General features: G+C 38.5%; 1 protein-coding gene across 1 annotated transcript; it reads right to left on the minus strand.

The window, feature by feature from the left end:
- LOC109242024 (protein FAF-like, chloroplastic) lies at nucleotides 24,164-26,021 on the minus strand. Its single transcript, XM_019408850.1, has one exon. It carries the CDS (start codon nucleotides 25,855-25,857, stop codon nucleotides 24,358-24,360), a length of 1,500 nt encoding a protein of 499 aa, XP_019264395.1. The 5' UTR covers nucleotides 25,858-26,021; the 3' UTR covers nucleotides 24,164-24,357.

Below are 26,238 nucleotides of genomic sequence, written 5' to 3' on the forward strand. Positions count from 1 at the left end.
GGTAGGTGCTCGAGGTGTTAAACATCGATTTCGGACAACTCCAGCGCAGTTCTTAGCACGTTCGAGGACGAACGTATGTTTAAGTGGGAGAGAATGTAACGAGCCGGCCGGTCGTTTTGAGCTCTAGCGCGCCGTTCAGAAGTTTGAGGCTAGGAGCAGCTTCATTTCAGGCACTATGACTTGTACGCGTGGTCGGAATTGAATTTCGGGAAGTTCAGAGTTGATTTGGAAAGTGAATTCTCATTTCGGAAGCTTTAAGTTGAAAGAATTGACTAAGATTGGATTTCAGAGTAAACAACCTCAAAATCGGGATCTGAAGGTTCCAGTAGGTTCGTATGATGATTTCGGACTTGGGCGCATGCCCGGATCGGGTTTTGGATGACCCGGGAGCGTTTTGGCGCCTACTGTGGGAGTTAGCATTTTGGAAGGAATCTCATAAGTTTGGGTTGAAGTGCATTTCAGTGTTATCGATATCCGTTTGGGATTCCGAGTCTGGGAGTAGCTCCGTAAGGTGATTCTGGAGTTGGGAGCGCGATCGGAAGTGAATTCGGAGGTCCGTGGGTCATTTGGACTCATTTGGCTAAAGATAAAAGTTGAAGGTTTTTAAAGAGTTTGACCGGAAGTTGACTTTTTGATATCGGGGTCGGATTTCGATTCCGGAAGTTGGAGTAGGTCCGTAATGTCAAATATGACTTGTGTGCAAAATTTGGGGTCAATCGGACGTGATTGGATAATTGTTTCCTGATGACTTCTTGATTGACTATCTGTGTGTGTTTAAATTTCGGAACGGGCCGAACGCCTCGGTAGATTAAATAGATGCATCTATGGTTCGCGCCGTTCGACCCTCGGCAGTGCACAGTTTATTTTCCGTTGGATCGGGCCGTACGTCCTCGGCATGATTTGCGCATGCTTGTATTGCTTGCCTTGAAACTTATTAAAGTTGTTATAGCCTCTTCCCGGCTTGAGAATAATTGTATAAATGACGAAAAGGAATTTGGAAAGTTCCTATAAAAGAAATAGTTGTTACTTGCTTCATTCTATTGGATTAAAAATCATGTTTATAAAAACCCACGATTTAACATATTATTGATATAACATTATTGGACCCTTAGTAGGTGTCGAAGTCGACCTCTCATCTCTACTTCTTCGAGATTAAACGGGATATTTACTGAGTACACGTTGTTTTTGTACTCATACTACACTTCTGTGTATTTTTATTGCACAGGCTCATGTACTACTAGTGGCCTACTGGGCGTAGCAGCATGGATGATACTGGGACTAGGTGAGTTGCATTACTCGAGGCGGCCCGCAGCTAGTATAGTCCCTTCCAGTGTATTGTATTTACTTTCTGTCCATTTATATTCCGGACGGATGCTGTACTGTATTGTTTCTTAGAAATAGCTCATGCACTTATGATACCGGGTTTTGGGGATGTCTATGGGTTCACTCAGAAATTTAAAATTGTTAAATGTTTCATCATTTATTTAGTGGAATTTATCACGTATTGTTTAAACGCATAAAAGAAGTGATTTCAGAAAATATTTAAAACGAGAAGTTACTAGATATTTGTTGTTGGCTTGCCTGACAGTTGAGACCGGCGCCATCACGACCCTTAGTGAATTTTGGGTCATGACATACCTCCTCTAGTTAATTCTCCATTTAATTCACATAAGTCAGAATGCACTAAGTGTAATAATTCTGTAAATCTTTCAACTTTACGAAATGGTTTCTTAGTTATTTTTGCTTGTAAACATATTTAACACTTGCTTCCATGTTCAGTTTTACAAGAGATATAACCATTTTTTGACATATAATTTAAAGAATCAAAATTTAAATGGCCTAATCTAGCATGCCATAAACAGGAATCAGACACAATGGTATAAGCAGAAGCATAATTTATTGCATTAACACTTAGTTTGAACATGCCGTCACAATGATACCCTTCTCCTACAAACAGACCACTCTTAAACACAACTACATGATCAGACTCAATTACAATTTTGAAACCTCTCTTAGAAAGTAAACTAGAAGAAATCAAGTTCTTCATTATTTCAGGAATATGGAACACGTTCAGAAGAGTCAGCTTCTGCCCAGATGTAAAGTTGATTTCAACTGTTCCTTTTCCTGCAACTTCGGCTGTAACATGGTTGCCCATCAGCACCTTTTCAGAATCTTTAACTTCCGAATAGGTCTTGAACATATTCTTGTCGTGACAGACATGAATTGTTGCACCAGAATCCAACCACCAGTCTTGATTCTTTGTGGTTGTTGCAGCCAAATTCAACTCTTTAACTGTCACGACCCGGATTTCTCACCCTCGGGAGTCGTGATGGAGCCTACTAATGAGAGCTAGGCAAGCCAATTTTAATTACCTTTCCATTAATAATATAATTCCTTATAACAATTATCGGCAATAATACAAAAGTAACGAAATTAAATAATAAGGGGAAGTCTCAATATTATAGAAAACTGAATAAAAATGCGGAAAATCCCAACAAAAGCCTCTACCCAAGACTGGTGTCACAGTTTCACAGACGGTCTAAGAATACTACACATAAAGGTCTGAAAGAAATAAACTCGACACTGTCTCCAGAAATACATGGAAGAAACAGGAATATAGATGAAAGGAGACGCCAGGGCCTGCGAACGCCTGCAAGGCTACCTCGGGTCTCGCTGGACTGAAAACCTGCTCTCACACTACTGCTGCTGCCGTCCGAAGCTTGGATCTGTGCAAAATAGCACAGAGTGTAGTATCAGCACAACCGACCCCATGTGCTGGTAAGTGCCTAGCCTAACCCCGACGAAGTAGTGATGAGGCTAGGACCAGACCACTAAATAAACCTGTGCAGATATATATACAAGTACAACGGAGGAGTAGCAAGAAAATAACAATTTAAGCTGGGGAAGGAGCATGCTTCAGGGGCAACAGTTAGAGATAAAATATCAGGATTAATAAAGAGTACATCTCAATTTAACTTCTAGCAATAACTGAAGAGATAAGGCAACTTTCATATCCAACTCATCTTGTTGCAGGCGTGCAACCCGATCCCATTTCTCAACATCTCGTGGTAGGCATACCACCCGCTCCCATTTCAATTAAATCAACAGTTCATCCATAAGAAATTTACTCTAACAAACGTAACAAGTAATACGAGTTCATAAGCCAACAAGTACACGAAAATTATGATTCACTAAGGAAAACAATTAATGACAAGTAGATATTAATTAAGGATTATAAAGGGGGCAATTAGGCAATTTAATAATTAAGATGTTGAATGTCACGTAGCAAATAAGTCACATAGTCATGAAGCAATTTAGGCATAAATTCAAGACATAACGTTGCGCAAGGACACCTTGGTTCAATAATAACAAGTAACACGATGAAGGGAAATGTCAACGTAAAGAATCACCGAAATAATGGAATAAGACAAGTAATGCACTTGAACTAATAACAACAAGAAATCATAGCAAACTGCAATAAGTGCACGACATCACCCTTCGTGCTTTTACTCTCATCCTCACCAAGCAATGATATCATAAAATGTGCACGGCATCACCCTTCGTTCTTTTACTCTCATTCCTCACATATAATCAATAGAATAGGCACGGAATGGCACATCGTGCGGCACGGCATCACCCTTCGTGCTTTACTCTCTTTTCCTCACAATAAGCAAATAATGCACAGCATCACCCTTCGTGCTTTACACTCTTTCCTCACAAGAAACAAACAATGCACGGCATCACCCTTCGTGCTTTAACACTCTTCCTCACCCAATCAACAATCACAAACAAGGGCAAGGGAATAATAAAACAAGAATAGAAGTCCCGGCAAGGGTACACAANATTGTTCATTTTATTGGACTTAATGGGCCAAGCTTTATAAAGCCAACTAAATGGCTTATGGCCATCGGTGTGGGACTCCCACATAATACAAACTACTCTAACACTCTCTACAAAAAGTTTCCTGTTTTTAGGTATTTAAAAACTTCTCGTTAAGAGTGAAGGAATCCAATCATCCGACGACACCCTCGGTGGTGACGTAGTGATGGACTTAATTAAAAGATGCATTATTAGATGTTGAGATATTTTGGTTGCCAAAGACAAGTGGTAGAATTGATTTTTCAGTCAAAGCTAGGCTTGTGATTGGATATATTCCAATTTCCAACTAGCAACCATGTAGTAATCTATATAACATTATTTACTTGTATTATCTTATATATCTATTTGACACTATTTGGAATGGCTTTCGAAATTTTGTCTAGTGGTAGTTGATCACAGAATTCATTAACAGCCGCATAAATGGCTAATTTTTTTTTTCAATTAGCATTGGTGCATATTGTAGTTGTTTCAGTACTTCTGTCAGCCTTGCACCAATGCTTGAGTCGCAGTATTAAGATCTGAACCAAATTGAGCAAAGGCGGCCACTTCACGATGCCAGTTCCAGTATTGAACTACTGTTAAAATTTTCCACTGTCTTTAGCAATAGTAGAAGAGGAATAGAAAGGTTCATAATAAGCTACTAAGCTTTCGTTCGAACACTACATTATTTTCTCTATATGCTTTGCCGAAGTTGGAACGAGATCTTTTTTTATTGGTATTACTGCATGAATGAATACTTTCAATTCGATTAGTTTGGGCTAAAAATGATTTTAGTTTTCCATAAACGAAATGTTCATTCTGTAAAATAAGAAGAAAAATATTCTCACCATAAAAGGAAAGATGATTCTCTATCACTATTGCGCCTTAACAATATATTACGTGGGATTCTGATTACAGAATTGTTCTGAAAACAATAAGCAAAGAGAAGGTTTAATTCTACAGAATAGGAGAAATTCAATTCATTTCACTTAATTAATTAATTTATCCTTAAACCAAACAAGAGGAAGGGAAATTAAACTATTTAATTTCCTTCACTAATTACTTCTCCAATATTTAATTTCGTTTATTGTCATATTACAATAGAAAGCGGAATCATAATTTGGAGTTTATAGATTTTAAATTTGCCAACAAATTCATAGCTCGTCTAAGTTACTGAGTATGAAATTAAATATTTATCACTACTAGAAAACTGCCTCAAACCATCCAGAAATACCGGAAAACTGGATAAACCGGCCGATTTTTGACCGGCTTTAATCTGTCAAAATTTAGTTGGTCGGTAAAAAATAGCGAGTCAGTCGCAATTTCCGACTGACTTCGGTCGGTAAATTAATTTTCACAAAAGACCTAAAAAGAAAACCGACCGAAGTCGGTCGGTATTTTAAATATGCAATTAAAAAATATACCATCTGGGACTCAAACCAGAGTTTGTATTGTGGCAAGATACTATTTTACCACTAGATTATTGGTACATTTTGGTTTAATACTTTCTTTTAATTTACTTGTACTCTTTAATTGTATTTTCGCGCGAAAATAACCGACTAATTTCGATCGATTTTATTAAAAAGAAAAAGAAAATTATCGATCGAAGTTGGTCGGCTCTTTAAAATGTCTGACTGAAATAACAGACATTTTAATCGAAAGTAAACAGAATCAGAACAAGAAATATTCTCCCAAGTTGAGAATTAAACCTAACTAAAAAGCTAACTCTAATCCTATCCTATACACCAAAGTGGTGGTTCTTATTCTAACAAAAGGGGAAAAAAGTGAAAGAAAAGAATGGATATTTTGCTGACGTTAGGATCAGTGGAGGAGTCAAGAATTTATTTAAGGGATCAGAATTCAATAAGTATTAAAATATAATAGTTTGAATTTCATCTTATGACCACTACATTTACAATTTATTTAAGGGATAAGAATTCAATTTTTTTATTAAAATAGAATATTTTGTTCTTTCACTAGGTCAATTGGCCGTTTGAATGGAAATTCATAGTGTATTTTGGGCTCTAAATTATATTTCACATACCCTTTAAGAAAATATTAGTATTAATTGACTAATACATATTTGGCCAAGCATTTCTTTTGGGCAAAAAGTATTTTTTTTTATGGCCAAAAGTACTTTTGGCCAAAAATTGAGGTGTTTGGCCAAGTTTTTAGAAGGAAAAAAGTACATTTGAGGAAAAGCATAAGCAAGTTTTGAGAAGCAGAAAAATATAGCTTCTCTCCAAAAGCATTTTTCTAAGAAGCACTTTTGAGAAAAATACACTTAGAAGTAATTTTCAAAAGCTTGGCCAAACACTGCTCAAAAGTGCTTTTCAAATTAATTAGCCAAACACAAACTGATTCTCACCAAAAGTACTTTTTTGAAAAAAAGCACTTCTCAAAATAAGCAGATTTTAGAAGCTTGGCCAAACATGCTATAAGTTGCTTTTTTTATTTCTTTGATTTCTCAATTCTTTCTAGAATATTTATAAAAATAGTAAGGGTTAAATTGAAAACATAGTAATTAATATTTTTTGATTCTCTAAAGTGATAAGTATTTTTAAACATTATTTAATTTTTAGCAAAAAATGATTATAAGTAAATAGGACCGGAGGGAATAATCAATAGATAGGCTATATATCCATTTTCTAGTCTTGAGTGCTAATGGGGAATCACATAGACCAAAACAATTTTTTTTTCTTTTCATTTGCCAAATTTGCCTAAGTTTTAGTGGAACAGAATTATTGAATAATTGTGCTGGTGAAAACAATATATGCTCGGAAAAATTAATCGAAGTATGCACAAGCTACATTGCTGTTAGGGACAAATAAATTATTGACACTTCAAAGAACCATATGAAGGTAAGTAAGTAGAAATCGCTCAACAACATAATATTTCTGTCACGATCCGAAATTTTCACCGTCGGGACCGTGATGGCGCCTAACATTTCACTTGCTAGGCAAGCCATCGCTAGAGATTATTAAGCCAATTCTTAAGCCTTCTAGTGATTAACAACAATTAAACCATAACAAGTTAAAAGAGTGTGGAAATCCATAACAAAATTAATATATAAAGCTACCCAGAATCCGGAGTCACAATCCTCGAACTTCTAAGATTTAACTACTACAAATATCTGAAGGAAATACAACTGTTTTTTATACAAAGAAACAGTAAAGAGAATGTATGGAAGGGGACGCCAGGGCCTGCGGACGCCAACAGGTCTACCTTGGGTCTCCGATCAGATGAAGCCAACAGCTAAACTCAGGATCAGGTCGGACCGGTACCGAAATCTGCACAGAAAGTGCAGAGTGCAGTATCAGTACAACCGACCCCATGTACTGGTAAGTGTCGAGCCTAACCTCGGCGAAGTAGTGACGAGGCAAGGACAAGACAACGACATAAACCTGTACAGTTAGACAATATACGAGCAATAACAACTAATAGAAGCTAAACAGATACTAACGGGAGGGGGGAAACATGCTGAGGGGAGTATAAGATCATGAAAATGTCAGTAAAGAAACATAGCAAACAACATGCCTTGCACTAATGGAAATATTAAACATAGCAAAAACAAATGCACGACATCACCCTTCGTGCTTTTACTGTCATCCTCACCATAATACAGGAAATAAACGATGATAATGAATATAGAATGGCACGGCATCAACCTTCGTGCTTTACACTCTTCCTCACATGAAATGGCACGGTATAACCCTTCGTGCTTTACACTCTTCCTCACGTGATAATGAATATAAAATGACACGGTATCACCTTCGTGCTTTACACTCTGCCTCACCAAAACAAGAACAAAAATAACAGGGAGATAGAATTATCAATAACAAGTCTCACTTCAATATTTAGTTCCACAATGTCAACCTCAACTTTGAGTCAATACTCAATCAATATCAAATTCCGTAAAACATGATAAGAGTTGCTTAACATAAAGAATAACTAGTCTAAGCATGAACAGTATGATTAAAGAATTCAACGATTACAAGAACAAGACTCACTCGCATGCTATGACTCGACAACAACGCATAGGTACTCATCACCTCACCTATACGTTGTACTCAACAACCAAACACGTAGCAAATAGGTAACAACACCTAATCCCTCAAGCCAAGGTTAGACACAACACTTACCTTGCTCCGCGGGCCACTCAATGCTCAATTACCACTTTTCCTCTAGTATCCACCTCCGAACCACTCGTCTCTAGCCAAAATCAACTCAATAAAATCCAATATTGCTAAAGAAATCAATTTCAATATATGAATTAAGGTTTCCCAACATTTCCCAAAAAGTCAAAAATCGACCCCAGGCTCGCTTGGTCAAAACTCGAGGTTCGGACCAAAATCCATTTATCCATACACCCTCTAGACCGGATACTCAATTGGTTTTGGAATCCAACCTCAAATCGAGGTCTAAATCCCCAATTTGCAAAACCCTCAATTCTTCCTAAATCCCTAATTTCTACCATGGAAGAACAAATATTAGGGCTAGGATTTCAATGGGTGATGTTAGAAATGGAAGAAAATGAGTTAAAGAGTGAAAACCTATGATTTGGTGTTGAATCCTCTCTTCAAAATTTCTCCTAGGTCAAGTTCTAATGAAAGAGTTGTGAAATTTTTGAACAATCTCGTTTCAGGTCTGTTTTAAAACACAGGCGTTAGACCTTCTTCGCGTTCGCGAAGGGTCTGACATGATCGCGGAGCAGCGGCTCTAATAGCCTTCGCGTTCGTGAGCCACGTGCCGCGTTCGCAAAGAGTATACTTCCCCTCCCCCAGGTCCCAATGCTTCGTGTTCGCGATAGCCTGGTCGCGTTCACGATAGGTAATGCTCCCAACGCTCCGCGTTCGCGACCAGTCCTTCACGATCACGTAGAAGGAAGTCTCCTACAGGCCAATTTACTCTTCGCGTTCGCGAGAGTTCCTTCGCGAACGCGGTGAAGAAGACACCATATGACAGTTGAAGCCAAAAACACCAGATTTTCCTAAGTCCAAACCTCCCGTAGCCTATCCGAAACTCACCCGAGCCCTCGGGGATCCAAACCAAAAATGCACACAAGTACTTAAACATCATACGAACTTTGTGATCAAATCTCCAAAATAACACCTAGAACTACGAATTTAGCACCAAATTGAATGAAATTTTCAAGAAAGTTTTAAAACTTCTAAGTTCACAACCGAACGTCGAATCACGTCAAACCAACTCCGTTTCACACCAAATTTCACAGACAAGTCTTAAATATCATAATGAACCTGTACCGGGCTCCGAAACTAAAATAAGGACCCGAAACCAACAATATCAAACATTAACCAAATTCTTAAAACCATTTAATTTTTGGACTTTCAATTTTCATCAAAAATTCATATCTTGAGCTAGGGGCCTCGGAATTCAATTTCGGGCATACGCCTAGGTCCCATATTTCGATACGGACCCACAGGAACTGTCGAAACACGAGTCCCGGTCCGTTTACCAAAAATGTTGACTGAAACCAACTAAAATTAACTTTTTAGGCAAAAATTATTATTTTCATCAACTTTCAACATAAAAGCTTTCCAGAAACACGCCCAGACTGCGCAGATAAATCGAGGAGGGATAAAATGAGGTTTTGAAGGCCTAGGAACACAGAATTTAGTTTTAAATCATAAGATGACATTTTGGGTCATCATATTCTCCACCTCTAAAACAATCGTTCATCCTCGAACGGACATAGAAAAGTACCCGAAGCTGGGAAAAAGGTGGGGATATTTGCTCCGCATATCGGACTCGGACTCCCAGGTAGCTCCCTCAACAGGCTGACCTCTCCATTTCACTCAAACCGAAGGATAACTCTTCGACCTCAACTGATGAACCTGCTGGTCTAGAATAGCTACCGACTCCTCCTCGTAGGCCAAATCCTTGTCCAACTAGACAATGCTGAAATCTAACATGTGGAATGGATCGCCGTGATACTTTTGAAGCATGGACACTTGAAACACTGGATGTACCGCTGATAAACCTGGTGGCAACGCAAGTCTGTAGGCCACATCTCCCACTCGCTCAATGATCTCAAAAGGCCCGATGTACCTAGGGATCAACTTGCCCTTCTTTCCAAACCTCATTACACCCTTCATGGGTGACACACGGAGCAACACTCGCTCTCTGTCCATGAATGCAACATCACAGACCTTACGGTCAGCATAACTCTTCTGCCTAGACTGAGCTGCGCGAAGTCTATCCTGAATGATCTTAACCTTATCCAAGGCATCTTGTACTAAATCTGTACCCAATAATCGAGCCTATCCCGGCTCAAACCATCCAACCGTCGATCGACACTATCTACCATATAATGCCTCATAGGAAGCCATCTGGACGCTCGACTGATAGCTATTGTTGTAGGCAAACTCTGCAAGCGGCAATAACTGATCTGTCCGTCTGAGGATGAAATGCTCTGCTCAGCTTAACATGTGTGCCCAACTCATGCTGCACTGGCCTCCAGAAATGCGAGGTGAAGTGCGTACCTTGATCCGAAATGATAGACATGGGCACACCATGAAGGCGGACGATATCACGGATGTAAATCTCTGCCAATCGCTCTGAAGAATAGGAAACTGCCACAAGAATGAAATGCGCTGACTTGGTCAGTCTATCCACAATAACCCAAACCGCATCGAACTTCCTCTGAGTCCATGGGAGTCCAACAACGAAATCCATGTGATACGCTCCCACTTCCACTCAGGAATCTCTATCTTCTGAAGCAAACCACCAGGTCTCTAATGCTCATACTTTACTTGCTGACAATTTAGACACCAAGCTACATATGAAACTATATCCTTCTTCATCCTCCTCCACCAATAATGCTGCCGCAAATCCTGGTACATCTTGGCGGCGCCCGGATGAATAGAATACCGAGAACTGTGGGCCTCCTCTAGAATCAACTCACGAAGTCCATCCACATTAGGCACACAAACACGACCCTTCATCCTCAAAACTCCATCATCTCCAACCGTAACCTGCTTGGCATCACCATGCCGTACCGTGTCCCTAAGGACAAGCAAATGAGGGTCATCATACTGCCGCTCCCTGATGCACTCAAACAAAGAAGACCGAGCGACTGTGCAAGCTAAGACACGACTAGGCTCAGAAACATCCAACCTCACGAACTGATTGGCTAAGGCCTGAACATCTAATGCAAGCGGTCTCTCACCGACTAGAATATACGCAAGGCTGCCCATACTAGCTGACTTCCTACTTAAAGCATCAGCCACCATATTGGCCTTCCCGGGATGATACAAGATGGTGATATCATAGTCTTTCAGTAGTTCCAACCACCTCCTCAGCCTCAAATTGAGCTCTTTTTGCTTGAACAAATACTGCAAACTTCGATGATCCGTGAATACCTCACACGACACACCGTAAAGATAGTGCCTCCAAATCTTGAACGCATGAACAATGGCTGCCAGCTCTAGACCATGAACATGGTAATTCTTCTCGTGAACCTTCAGCTGACGCGAAGCATATGCAATAACCTCGCCGTCCTGCATCAATACCGCACCAACTCCAACATGAGATGCATCACAATATACCGTATAAGATCTTAAACATGTGGGTAATACCAATACCGACGCTCTAGTCAAAGCTGTCTTGAGCTCCTAGAAGCTCGCCTCACTCTCGTTCGACCATTTGAACGGGGCACCCTTCTGGGTCAATCTGGCCGACGAGGCTGCTATAGATGAGAACCCTTCTACAAACCGACGGTAATAGCCCGCCAATCCCATGAAACTCCGGATCTCTATAGCTGATGCGGGTCTAGGTCAGTTCTTGACTGCCTCAATCTTCTTAGGATCCACCTGAATATCCTCTGCTGACACAACGTGACCCAAGAAGGCAATTGAACTCAACCAAAACTCGCATTTTGAAAACTTAGCATATGACTGACTGTCTATCAAAGTCTGAAGAACGACTCGAAGATGTTGCTCATGCTCCTCTCTGCTGCGGGAGTAGATCAAGATGTTATCAATAAAAACAATCACAAAGGAATCTAGATAGGGCTTGAACACCCGGTTCATCAAATCCATGAATGCTGCTGGGGCATCTATCACCCAAATGACATCACTAGAAACTCATAATGCCCATACGGAATCCGAAAAGCTGTCTTAAGGACATCGGATGCCCTAATCCTCAACTGATGGTAGCCCGACCTCAAATCGATCTTTGAAAAAACCTTTGCACCCTGAAGCTGATCAAATAAGTCATCAATCCTCGGCAATGGATACTTGTTCTTGATGGTGACTTTGTTCAACTGCCGATAATATATGCACATCCTCATCGACCCATACTTCTTCTTTACAAACAACACGGGCGTACCTCAAGGCGAGACACCGGGTCTAATAAAGCCCTTATCAAGCAAATATTGCAACTGCTCCTTCAACTCTTTCAACTCTGGCGGGGCCATGCGGTATGGCGAAATAGAAATGGGTTGAGTGCCCAGAACCAAATCAATACAAAAATCAATATCCCTGTCGGGTGGCATCCCCGGTAGGTCTGCATGAAACACCTCTGGAAACTCTCGAACAACTGGACGGAATCCATGGAAGGAACCTATGCACTAGAATCACGAACATAAGCCAGATAAGCTAGATACCCCTTCTCGACCATACGCCGAGTCTTCATATAAGAGACAAACCTGCTGGTAGAATATCCAGGAGTCCCCCTCCACTCTAATCGAGGCAACCCCGGCAAGGCTAATGTCACTATCTTGGTGTGACAGTACAATATATAATGATAGGGTGACAACCAATCCATCCCCAAAATGATATCAAAATCAACCATGTCGAGAAGTAGGAGATCTACACGAGTCTCAAGACCCCCAATAATGACCACACACGAGCGATAGACACGATCTACAATAATAGAATCCCCCACAAGTGTGGACACATACACGGGAGCACTCAAAGAATCACGAGGCATAACCAAATATGAAGCAAAATAGGATGACACATACGAATAAGTAGAACCCGGATCAAATAATACCGAGGCATCCCTACTGCAAACTGAAACCGTACCTATGATAACCGCGTCAAATGACTCAGCCTCAGGCCTGGATGGAAAAGCATAGCATCGGGGCTTGGACCTACCACTCTGAACTACATCTCGAGGACGGGCCCTGTCTGGCTAGCCTTCACCTTTAGCGGCCTGACCTCGACCTCTAATGCCTCAACCTCCAGCTTTAGCTGTCTGACACCCGGTGCCAGGACCATGGCACGAGAACCCTGATGCTGAGAACTGCTCGATGCTCAAGGGCAAAACCTAGTAATGTGCCTCAGATCGCCACAAGTATAACAAGATTTCGGCTGCTGTGGCTGATGACCCTGAAACTGACCCTGGCGGCCTGAGTAACCACCCTGAAAACTTTGGAGAGGAGGTGCACTGATAGGAGCTGGTGGTGCACTGTAGGATAGCTGATCGGGATACTGCATATGAGGGCCACGGCCACCTGAAGCACCGTGAGAAGCCTGAAGTGCTGAATGAAATGGCCTGGGAGGATGGCCTTTGCCAAAAGTACCCCGGTCTCCAGATGAGGCCCCACTGAATCCACCGGAGTGGCGGGGCCTCTTGTCAGACCCCTGACCACTCCCCTGAGCTAAAACCATCTCAACTCGCATGACAACATTGGCTGCATCCTGGAAAGAAATCTCACTCCCAGTCTCCTTAGCCATCTGCAATCTGATAGGCTGAGCAAGTCCCTCAATAAACCTCCTCACCCTCTCTCTCTCTCTCTGTGTGAGGAGTATAAGAAGAGTATGACGGGCCAAATTAACAAATCGAGTCTCGTACTGAGTGACGGTCATACTGCCCTGCTGGATAAGCTCGAACTACCTGCGATAATCCTCTCTCAATGTAACAAGAAGGAACTTCTCAAGAAATATCTGAGAGAACTGGTCCCAAGTCAAAGCAGGCGATCTAGCTGGTCTAGTCAACACAAAGTCATTCCACCATCTCTTGGCGGACCCTATCATCTGGAACACAGCAAAGTCGACCCCATTAGTCTCTACTATCCCCATGTTCCGCAGCACCTCATGGCAGCTGTCAAGATAATCCTGTGGGTCCTCAGAAGCTACCTCACTGTAATGAACTGGAAAGAGCTTGGTGAACTTGTCCAATCTTAACAAAGCCTCAGAAGACATAGCTGATCCGTCACCGGTCTGTGCTGCAACACCCGCCGGAACTGCCCCAAGTGGCTGAGCTGCTGGAGTCTGAAATTGGGGAGCCATCTGCTCCAGAGTGCGAGTAGCGGGAATCTGAACTCCTTCCCCAGCCCGAGAGACGGCTGGTGCCACAGGAAATGTGCCGATCTGAGCAACACTCTCAATATGGCCCACCAAACGGACCAAAGCGTCCTGAAGCACTGGGGTGGCTATGAACCCCTCTGGAACCTAAGCTGGTCCGGCAGGAACAGCCTGGACTGGAACCTCATCATCAAACTCCACCTGAGGATTCGCTACTGGTGCTGCTGCTCGAGCTCTAGGTTGAGCCCTGCCCCTGCCTTGGCCTCTAGCACGGCCTCAGCCTCATCCTCTGCTCCTCGTAGGAGCTGCCACTAGGGGCTCTGGTTGCTGCTCAGCTGAAGAAGCGGTACGTGTTCTCGCCATCTGCGAAAGAACAAGAGTAGAAGAGTTCAATTAGCATTGAGAGAAAAAAATTCGCACGACAGAGAAGAATAGAAGTGAAACTGTTCCTAACTCTATAGCCTCTGGAAGATAAGTATAGACGTCTTCGTACCGATCCTCCAGACTCTACTAAGTTTGCTCGTGAATTGTGAGACCTAGGCAACCTAGTGCTCTGATACCAACTTGTCACGACCCGGAATTCCCACCGCCGGGACCGTGATGGCGCCTAACATTTTACTTGCTAGGCAAGCCATCGTTAGAGATCATTAAACCAATTCTTAAGCCTTCCAGTGATTAACAACAATTAAACCATAACAAGTTAAAAGAGTGTGGAAATCCATAACAATCTTAATATATAAAGCTACCCATAATCCGGAGTCACAATCCACGAACTTCTAAGATTTTACTACAACAAATGTCTGAAGGAAATACAAATGTTTTCGATACAAAGAAATAGTAAAGAGAATGTATGGAAGGGGACGCCAGGGCCTGCGGATGCCAACAAGTCTACCTTGGGTCTCTGATCAGATGAAGCCAACAGCTAAACTCAGGATCAGCTCGGACCGGTACCGAAATCTGCACAGAAAGTATAGAGTGCAGTATCAGTACAACCGACCCCATGTACTGGTAAGTGCCGAGCCAAACCTCGGCGAAGTAGTGACGAGTCAAGGACAAGACAACAACATAAACCTGTGCAGTTAGACAATATACGAGCAATAACAACTAATAGAAGCTAAACAGATAATAACGGGAGGGGGAAACACGCTGATGGGAGTACAAGATCATGAAAATGGTATCAGTAAAGAAACACAACAAAAAACATGCCTTGCACCAATGAAAATATTAAACATAGCAAAAACAAGTGCACGAAATCACCCTTCATGCTTTTACTCTCATCCTCACCATAATAAAGGAAATAAACGAAGATAATGAATATAGAATGACATGGCATCAGCCTTCGACTTCACACTCATTCTCACATGAAATGGCACGACATCACCCTTCATGCTTTACACTCTTCCTCACATGATAATGAATATAAAATGGCACGGTATCACCCTTCGTGCTTTACACTCTGCCTCACCAAAAGAAGAACACTAACAACAGGAAAATAGAATTATCAATAACAAGTCTCACTTTAATATTTAGTTCCACAATGTCAACCTCAACTTTGAGTCAATACTCAATCAATATCAAATTCCGTAAAACATGATAAGAGTTGCTTAACATAAAAAATAACTAGTCTAAGCATGAACAATATGATGAAAGAATACAACGATTACAAGAATAAGACTCACTCGTATGCTATGACTCGACAACAACGCATAGGTACTCGTCACCTTACCTATACGTTTTACTCAACAACAAAACACGTAGCAAATAGGCAACAACACCTAATCCCTCAAGCCAAGGTTAGACACAACACTTACCTCGCTCCGCGGGCCACTCAATGCTCAATTACCGCTTTTACTCTAGTATCCATCTCCGAACCACTCGTATCTAGCCACAATTAACTCAATAACATCAAATATTGCTAAAGAAATCAATTTCAATACATGAATTTAGGTTTCCCAACATTTCCCCTAAAAAGTCAAAAATCGACCCGGGCCCGCTTGGTCAAAACTCGAGGTTCAGACCAAAATCCATTTACCCATACATCTCTGAGCCCGAATATTCAATTGATTTTGGAATCCGACCTCAAATCGAGGTCTAAATCCCCAATTTGCAAAACCCCCCAATTCTTCCTAAATCCTTAATTTCTACCATGGAAGAACAAAGATTAGTGTTAGGATTTCAATGGGTGATGTTAGAAATGGAAGAAAATGAGTTAAAGAGTGCATACCTATGATTTGATGTTGAATCCCCTCTTCAAAATCGCTCCTAGGTCAAGTTCTGAAAGAGTTGTGAAATTTTTGAACAATCCCATTTCAGGTCTATTTTAATACATAGGCGTTAGACCTTCTTCGCGTTCACGAAGGGTCTGACGTGATTGCGGAGCAGCGGCTCTAATAGCCTGCGCGTTCGCGAGCCACGTGCCGCGTTCACGAAGAGTATACTCCCCCCCAGGTCCCAATGCTTAGCGTTCGCGATAGCATGGCCACGTTCCCATAGGGTAATGCCCCCAACGCTCCGCATTCGCGACCAGTACTTTGCGTTCGCGTAGAAGGAAGTCTCCTATAGGCCAATTTACTCTTCGCGTTCGCGAGAGTCCCTTCGCCAACGCGAAGAAGAAGACATCAGATGACAGCTAAAGCCAAAAACACTAGATTTTCCTAAGTCCAAACCTCCCATAGCCTATCCGAAACTCACCCGAGCCCTCGGGGCTCCAAACCAAACATGCACACAAGTGCTTAAACATCATACGAACTTGCTCGCGCGATCAAATCGCCAAAATAATACCTAGAACTATGAATTTAGCACCAAATTGAATAAAATTTTCAAGAAAGTTTTAAAACTTCTAACTTCACAACCGGACGTCCGAGTCACGTCAAACCAACTCCGTTTCTCACCAAATTTCACAGACAAGTCTTAAATATCATAATTAACTTGTACCGGGCTCTGAAACCAAAATAAGGACCCGATACCAACAAGATCAAACACTAACCAAATTCTTAAAATCTTTAATTTTCTGACTTCCAATTTTCATCTAAAATTCATATCTTGAGCTAGGGACCTCGGAATTCGATCCGGGCATACGCTCAGGTCTCATATTTCGATACGGACCCACCGGGACTGTCAAAATACTAGTCCGGGTCCGTTTACCAAAAATATTGACTGAAGTCAACTAAAATTAACTTTTTAGGCAAAAATTATTATTTTCATCAACTTTCAACATAAAAGCTTTTCGGAAACACGCCCGGACTGCGCCCGCAAACCGAGGAGGGATAAAATGAGGGTTTGATGACCTCGGAACACAAAATTTAGTTTTAAATCATAGGATGACCTTTTGGGTCATCACAATTTCTACTTTTCAATACTTTAATTTCCTAATCCAAAATAAACTAAGAGAAATATTTGAAAAGAAAAAAGTATAAAAAAAAATTCTGTGAAACAAGAGATGAATAGCGGCGATAACTTTTACCATACATGTATAATATAGTAATATTTTTGAATTTTATACTAGCTTTTGGTTAATTTTGTCTGTGGGAGCTTGTTCATATTATCGATCCCAAGCTCGAAAAAAAAATATTGCCATAGGTTAACAGCCATCACAGATCCTCACAATACAAAATACCATAGGACGTGCTCACCTAATATGAATGCATTCTAAATTTTCTATTGTTTTAGGTTGCACTCTTTCCACAAGTCAACAATTCTTTTTGACCTTGGTAATAGCATTATTAGTTTTAATTTTTCTTTTTTGATTTCTTACTCATGTTTGATTCTCGCATTTGATTTCCGACTAATCTGAATTTCTGTCACATAATCCATTTATGATGGAAATGCTTTCTACCAAAATTTTTTCTATCCGTGGATCTAACCTGCGTTAAGGGTGGACGAATCTTATCCATCCACTTCATAACTCTTAGTCATTTTATTAGATTAAGTTAAGAATAAGACTAGGATTATTGGTAAAAATTGTACGGGGCGCTCTATTTGGTCGCCCCCATTTAACCTATACCCATTTTTTTAAAAAGTTTTAACTTGAACCCACGTTTTAAACAACTTCAACCCCCTTTCTCCTCCTCCTTCGTTTTCTTCTTCTTCTTCTTCTTCTTCTTCTTCTTCTTCTTCTTCTTCTTCTTCTTCTTCTTCTTCTTCTTCTTCTTCTTCTTCTTCTTCTTCTTCTTTCTTCTGCTGTTGGTGCTGCTATGAATTCAGTTAATGGGATGATTGCCATAAGTATATTTATCAGATTATTTAAAAATAAATTATAAATAATTACGTAAGTTAGTTGACAATAATTTGTGAATATTTCCAGGTACGGGAAGTTTAAGGTCACACTTAGTGATTCTTTTCATGATAATTCTGTTCTTTTTACGTTTATTGTTTTCAAAATTTATGATTTAGATACTATTGGCAATCTGACTATTTTATAATAGTAATACACTATGAAAGAATAAGGTGATTATTTATCTAGTATGTTAGAAAGCTTTTTCAAAAACTTCAGCTTATATAGTGCTGAAGTTTTTACAAATGAACTAAATAACTTCAGCATCTTCTGCTGAAGTTTTTGAAAAAGCTTAATGACCAAACTAATGAATCCAGGACAAAAAAATTTCAACTTATTTAGTGCTGAAGTTTTTACAAATGAACTAAATAACTTCAGCATCTTCTGCTGAAGTTTTTGAAAAAGCTTTATGACAAAACTAATGAATCCAGGACAAAAAAACTCCAGCTTATTTAGTGTTAAAGTTCTTACAAATGAACTAAATAACTTCAACATCTTCTGCTGAAGTTTTTGAAAAAGCTTAATGACAAAACTAATGAATCCAGGACAAAAAAACTTCAGCTTATTTAGTGCTGAAGTTTTTACAAATGAACTAAATAACTTCAGCATCACAAAACTTCAGCTACTAGAATGCTTAAGTTCAGCAATTATAAATAAAAACTTCAGCAAATAGAGAACAAAACTTCAGCACTAGAATGCTTAAGTTCAGCAATTACAAACAAAAACTTCAGCACACTTGGTTCAGCAATTTTTGCTACTTCAAGCCCGTCTACTAGAATGCTGAAGTTTGCGTGATTGCCTTTGCTACTTCAGGCCCGTATGTTGAAGTTACGCGAAAAAGTGGGTATGCTTGCAATTTTTTTTGCCAAGCGGGTACAAGTTAAAACGTGATCCAAAAAGCGGGTATAAATGCAAATACCCCGGATTATTGTCAACGCACTAAAAAGATAATCCAAGAAACATACTTAAATAATGATAAAGACGGATGGTGGTGTCACTAATGGTATTACAAGGAGAAAAATCATAATTACTTAAATAAATAATTCTTCGCTCTAATTTTATATAATCAATTGAGTCAACTCAAAATCTGTTCATCCTTCTATCACCTATACCAATCCTTTACTATGTTTTAAAGATAAAATAAATGCTTTGTGACCTAAAATATTCTAAATTTTTATCCTAATGCATTGGATATGCCATTAAGTAGTCTTTTAAGCTAATTCTTAATGTGCACCCATGAGCCAACTCAGCCAATTACCAATAGGGACGGAAAACTTATAAATTATGAGTTCATGTACCTAGTAGTTTCTATTCAGACCTTGCATTTTTATTAAGAAATTTATTAAATATTTATAAATATGTAACTATGAATTCAATTATTATGGTATATTAACTAGGGATATTTACCATCTATACTATATAGAAAACTTATTTACCAATATTCTCTATGTTTGTAGTTTTTTAATAAGTATCTAGGTTTTTCTTACAAATTGTGTAGATTTCTCCTTAAAAGGCTCTCATCTCATTATTAGTGTCTTAAATTAAGGGATTCAATTATATCCTTTCCTTTTTTCCCTTTCCTTTTTTTTACATCAAAATCCCTTAATCTACACACCAGAATCTCCATCTCTCTCTTCCCACCATTGGCGACAGCTTTATATTATTAAATCATCAATTGCATCGTTCTTTTGTTGAGAGACCGGACAACACTAAAATTAAAAAAATATTCAGGGATTGTATGATAACTGTATCATAATTGCTTTTGAATTGTATCAGATATATCAATGCGTAAAACATAATTGTATCTAACTTGTAGATGGTACATTAATATCCAAAATAATACCTGATACAATATAATAAATTAATATATAATTATAATAATATTTGTGATATAAACTGTGAATTCGTCATGAACTCACACTACTCATTATTCAGATAAAATTTGATACAATCCCGAAAGTATTCTTACACAATTCTGATACAATTATGATAAAACTTAAAACCGATGCTAAACTTAAACTAATACAATATCGTATTATATTTGTATTAGCAGTTGTATCATATATTGTTTTTAGGTACAAATTGCGATACAATTATGATAAAATTCTAGATTATGATACAACTTTGATCTTCATCTTTTCAAGTTTCAATTTAAAACCCACCTAGAACCAACTCTAAACTTAAATTACGATACAATATTGTATTTTAATAGTATTAATATTATATCAGAATTGTCTTAGGTATTGACGTATCAATACAACTCAGATACAATTATGATACAGTTATCATACAATCGTAATACAATTCGAAACTTCTTCTTCTCGAGTTTCAATCAGAAAAATTCAACCTAAACCAACTTTAAACTTAACGAATCTCCATAAAATTGAGATCTAAACTCTAAAGGATATTTTCAATCGTTTTCAAGAACACCCAATCCAAAAAAATCACAAATTCGTAAAATCTGAATATCTAATTCAAAGCTTCGAAGCTTTCTAATGGTATGTCAATGGCAGACCCCTCCACCTACAATTTCAGAGATAATATTGATGGATTTGCCAATAGTTGAAACTTTTTAATGGTTGTTGGTAAAATTGATTCAGAGAAATATATGATGCTACAATTTTAGAGATATAATAGTTTGATTTGTATGAGGGAGGGAGAGAGATATTGGTTGATTTGTATGAAAAGAGGTAATGATTTTGGGTATCAGTGGTTTCTTACAGTGGGTAAGTAAAGACAGATGTGCTTTGTATATTTTTGAAAAAGAAAAGAGTATCTTAAATGTAGAGGGGATTATGTGTAACTGATACCCAGTATTTAAGGTATGTTCATTTCCTCCTTTTTATAAGGTTTTGTATAAAACTCAGTAAAATATATATATATATATATATATATATATATATATATTATAATAAGGAACCTAAATAAAGGTAGTGAATAGGTTTCTATTATAGTATAGCTAGGTAAAAATCCCAATTAAGTATTAACCATAAGGTTATTGTAGGAACCCATAAATTTTGAATTTTCAATTCGTCTATAATCACCAAGTGAGTTGACCTAAGTAGACAAGTAGTACAGATCCTTTTAATATAGTGGATATTTTAGGCCTCATTTTTTTTTAAAGATTAAGACGTCTGAATTTAAATACACATCTGAATATCAAGATGTGTATTAAGATTAAGACATCTGAATCTGAATACACATCTAAATATATGAAGATGTGTATTAAGATCTGAATACTAAATAATTAAGACTGTTTGATTTTTAACATCTGAATGTATAAAATTTATCTTTATTTGAAAATTAATAAACATAAAATTCAAATGAAATACTAACTAATCTAATAGTCTATCAATAAAATATATAGTTTTTTAAAATATGATAGTTGTTGGTGGTGATGGCTAACAGGTGCATGCCGACTAGAGGCGATGGTTGGTGGTAGTTTTGGTTGATGATGGTGGTTCATGATAGTAGCTAGCAGTGATTGGTAGTGGTGGCGATTATGATTGAGGATGGTGGTGGTGGGTGGTGATAGTTAATAATGGCGGATGGTGATTGTAGTTGTGACTAAGGAAGGTGGTGGGTGGGTGGTGTCGGTTATAATGATGGGCAGTGCCGGCTGTGGTTGTTGATGCTGATGGGGTGATCAGTTATGGTAGTTGAGGTGGATGAGTGTTGATTGCGGGTGAGAATGATGGTGGTTGAAGTAGTGGGGATAGTGGGTGGTGATGGTCGATAATAGTGACGGCTATGATTGAGGATGATGGTGGTGGTGACGGTTGCGGTGGTTGAGTATGGTGGTGGTGGTGGCGGCATAGTGGTCGTTGATAATGATAGGCGGTGGCGGCAGTTAATAATGAATATGTGATAGCATCTTAATGAAATTAAGTCTATGTTATAGATCTTAATCATACAGACCTATTCAGACCCATTAAGTGGTTATGAAGTAAAAAAAAAATAAACACACTTAATAATTAAGCTCCGAATAATTAAGATTCAGACTTTAAAAACAAACGCACTTAATATTTGAGATCTGAATGATTAAGATTCAGACCTCCATGAAGCGCAAACAAATGAGGCCTTAGACTTATATACCATTTACTACTCTTTTGATTTGTTGATCTAAAAAATTGTTTTTTGGAAGTTCACCGCCCATAAATTTAGTTTATCGACATAACTTTAGTTAATTTATTCAACCATGAGAATATATATATATATATATAATGCCATTTGATTCTATTCTTTTCTACATCATTAAAAATAATGTCAAGTGTCAGTCTTTTTTAATTTTTATTTCGAAGTGATTTCACATAGAAAGAAACTTTTCCAACGATAGATACTCTCAAGTTGTAATCTTTACTATATTATTAGTTAATTTTAGTGAACAAAAGTGGTAAATCATGAATGATTGCTTTGCTTGTTCCTTAAGCCATCTTCGTCGTCACCTGGACCATCCATCACCTCTTCCTTACTTTACCTAAATTTTTACTAAAATTTTATTTAAATATTTTGCTTTTTAAAAAAAAATGTTCTTTTGGACAGAAACCTCAATTTTTTCCCCATTAGCTTCACTTTTCACTGATTTATCGAAAAGTAAGAATCGAATATTCATGCATGGAAAATAGTACGTAGTAGTATAATATTTCACACTATCCCCAACAGAATAGTTTGTAATAGATGATTGAGGCTGTCATCAATAGTAGAGTGATGTAGGGTTTGGCATGGAAATAGAGACGGATCTAGAATTTTTAATTAATTTATGAGTTTTGAATGATAATTCTTTCGCTTACTGGAATCTAAATATATTATTTAGATATTGAATTATTTTTTTAAAATAAAAATATTGAACTTGAGTCAAAGCTACTGAATCCAACTGGAAACTATAATTATAACTGTAGTCAGCAAGGAGAGTGCAAACCATCTTCCCAAAGGGAAACCACTCTGCCCATTGTCTTTCTATAAAGCATTACCGCTCAATTTCTTTTCAGTCTTTGTTTGGACTGACAAAAGCTTATGGAAAAAGGAAGAAAGAAAGGAAAAAAGGGGAGAATTCCCCTTTTGATGCCAAGCCAGAGAGAAATGACACTTCACCAAGTCAAAGATAGGTCATCAGATTGTTTTGGCTAATAATTAAGTACTACTCACTCCGTTCCAATTTATGTGAACCTATTTGATTGAGCACGAAGTTTAAGAAAAAATGAAGAATTTTTAAAATTTGTGGTCCTAAACAAGTTAAAAAGGGCTCAGAGTATTTGTGTGGTTATAAAAGCTTCTCATTAAGGATAGAAGTTTAACCTAAATTGTTTCCAAATTTAGAAAGAGGTCATTCTTTTTGGAACGGACCAAAAAGAAAATAGGTTCACATAAACTAGAACGGAAGGAGTAGAATTCTAGTAATCATCATAAACTCAAAAACAAAGCTTATACCAAGAAATGGTAAAGTCAAAAAATTCAATAAGAGCGTTCAAAATTTGAACACCTTTTTTTAGTGCGCTATGCAAGAGAATTCAAAGTCAATTTTTTTGTTTTAATCAATAACAAGTAATATTTTATCCCATACACAATATAATTTTTCGGTGTAGAGTATTCAGTTAACCACCCTTGGCCACACATAGCTTCGCTCCTGATACTAAGGAGTGTTTTTCTTTTAATGGGTCTCATGTGACGTGAACCTGAATTAGTTGATTAGTCAGTTGATTTCGAATACCAGATTGTTATATCAAAAAAGAGAAGAAAAATTTATACAAAATCTGATGGTTGTATATAAAATTATAAAGCAATGATCTCTCTCTTTGTTATTTGGTTGTACAGAACTCCTTTTTTGGCAAAAAGAGTAAAAATTTGTCATGACTCAAAGAGGAAAATTACAATCTTACTAATATTACATAGTTATATTTACTTCAATGGTTGATTAGTAATTGGATTAGGACTGGATTAAAGAATTGATCTTTTATATCAGGAGGTAGCAATGCAATAGGGCTCCCAAATTAGTAAAGACCTCTTTTGCTCTTTGCATCCTCTTTGCAAAGGCACCAAATAGTTGATATTTTCTTTGTTGTTCCCTCTCATTAAAACCATGTGTTGCTGCTCAAATGCGGCTATGTTTGTTGTACTCTCGGCTTTGGTAGCAGTACTATTGGTTGCAAGAAAGTTGTTGCATTCTTTTGCAATTGTGAGACTGTTGGCAATGCTTGCAATTGTTGGCTTCTTCCTCCAAAAGTACTCATAGATATTGAAAGTTGCCGAGCCCGAGGCCGCGGTCGGTGGTGGTGGAGATGGGATTAGCTGAGTTGGGAGTGACTGAGGAACTGAGGTTATCTGACTTAGCTTCTTCATCAGTTCAGTTGAACATACAGAACCCGTTAAGTTGACAGCTTTATTAAACTTGTTAGACCATGGTACAAATTTCTTCATATTTATAACCCCACTTGATAATCTTGGCTTTTGCTCCATCACAATGATCTCCTTTTCTATCTTTTTTCCTTCTTCCTCCTCTTCTTCTATTTCATCTTCTTCTTGTTCAGGACAATCAATACTTTGGTAATCAAATTGAGGTGTTTGATCATCAATATCGTCGAACACTTCATCAAATTCTTCTTCGTAATCCTCCATCTCCGGTTGTGATAATGAAGTAGGAGTACAATCATCAATGAGGGTGAGAAGAAGGCGACCATTATGGCAATGTGCATGAAAAAGATTTCGAGGAGGAATACAAATAGCTTCAAGAATCAATCTACCATCTTCGCGTCGAGATTGCATGTGAAGAGAAGGCTTGTTGTCACCTTTAGCCAAGGAAGAAATTGAAGGAGGAAAAGATTTAGGAAAAGAAGATGATTTCTTGCTATAATTATATTTTACAGCTCGGAATTCCTCAAAGGATTCCGAGCCGTATTGTTGTTGTTGTAGTTGTTCGTCTTTTTCCTCCTCTTCTGCATCTTCGGTTTCAGATGGAGTGTAGGAGGAAAAGCTATTAGAGCCAGTCTCTGATCCAAGACTTTCGGTACAAATTTCAAGACTTTTTTCACTTAAAGAACTAGTTGATCTTTTAACAAGAGGGTGAATATAAGGTGTTTCAAGATTCGACATGTCATGATCATCTTTCTTTTTCGACAAAATTGAGCTCCAAACATCAACTGAGGAAGAACGATCAGCAGCAGAAACAACAGCAAGATCTTTTGATGAAGCAATTCTTTTCATAGGAGAAAAAAATCCATTTTGTGCTAGCCATTGTTTAGAGGACATATCAGCTGAAAATGCTCTTCTAATTGAGGGTGCACTTGATTTTCCTCTTTCAGCTTCTGATCCAAGAATTGACACTATGCCTTGTTTCACTTTACTTGCCTTAGGCAAAGGTATTATTGGTGGTTTACTCAATTGTGGTGCCATTGTTTCTTCTTCCATTCTTATAGATAAGTTGATTTTCTTGTTGCTTATACAAGTTGTTGATATCTTCATAGGCCAAGAAGCAAACAGTAGAAGAAGATAGAAAAGAACAGTGTCCAATTGGATGACAGTTGCAAGCTAAGAGAGGACAAAAAAAGTGGGGAAAATTATGTAAGATACTATTATTGCTATTTGGTATATAGAGAGTATGGGGTGTTTTTGGTTACTATGTTTCTGAATGCAAATAAGAGGGGAAGAGGTTGCGGGGTATTTGTAGGTGTCCAAAGAGCCTAATACATATTTTTTCGGCTATTATTGTGAGAGCGGCTATGCAATATCATTTTCCCTACTTTTTGTTTGTTTTCCGCTCGTTGTCCGACACCCCGCTTTTGGACCCCAACTAATTCGGATTCATACTTCGTAAGTCCCATTAAAGGAAAAGTGCTCCCTACA

The sequence above is a fragment of the Nicotiana attenuata genome, chromosome 1 (assembly GCF_001879085.1).
Source record: "Nicotiana attenuata strain UT chromosome 1, NIATTr2, whole genome shotgun sequence".
Lineage (NCBI taxonomy): Eukaryota > Viridiplantae > Streptophyta > Magnoliopsida > Solanales > Solanaceae > Nicotiana > Nicotiana attenuata.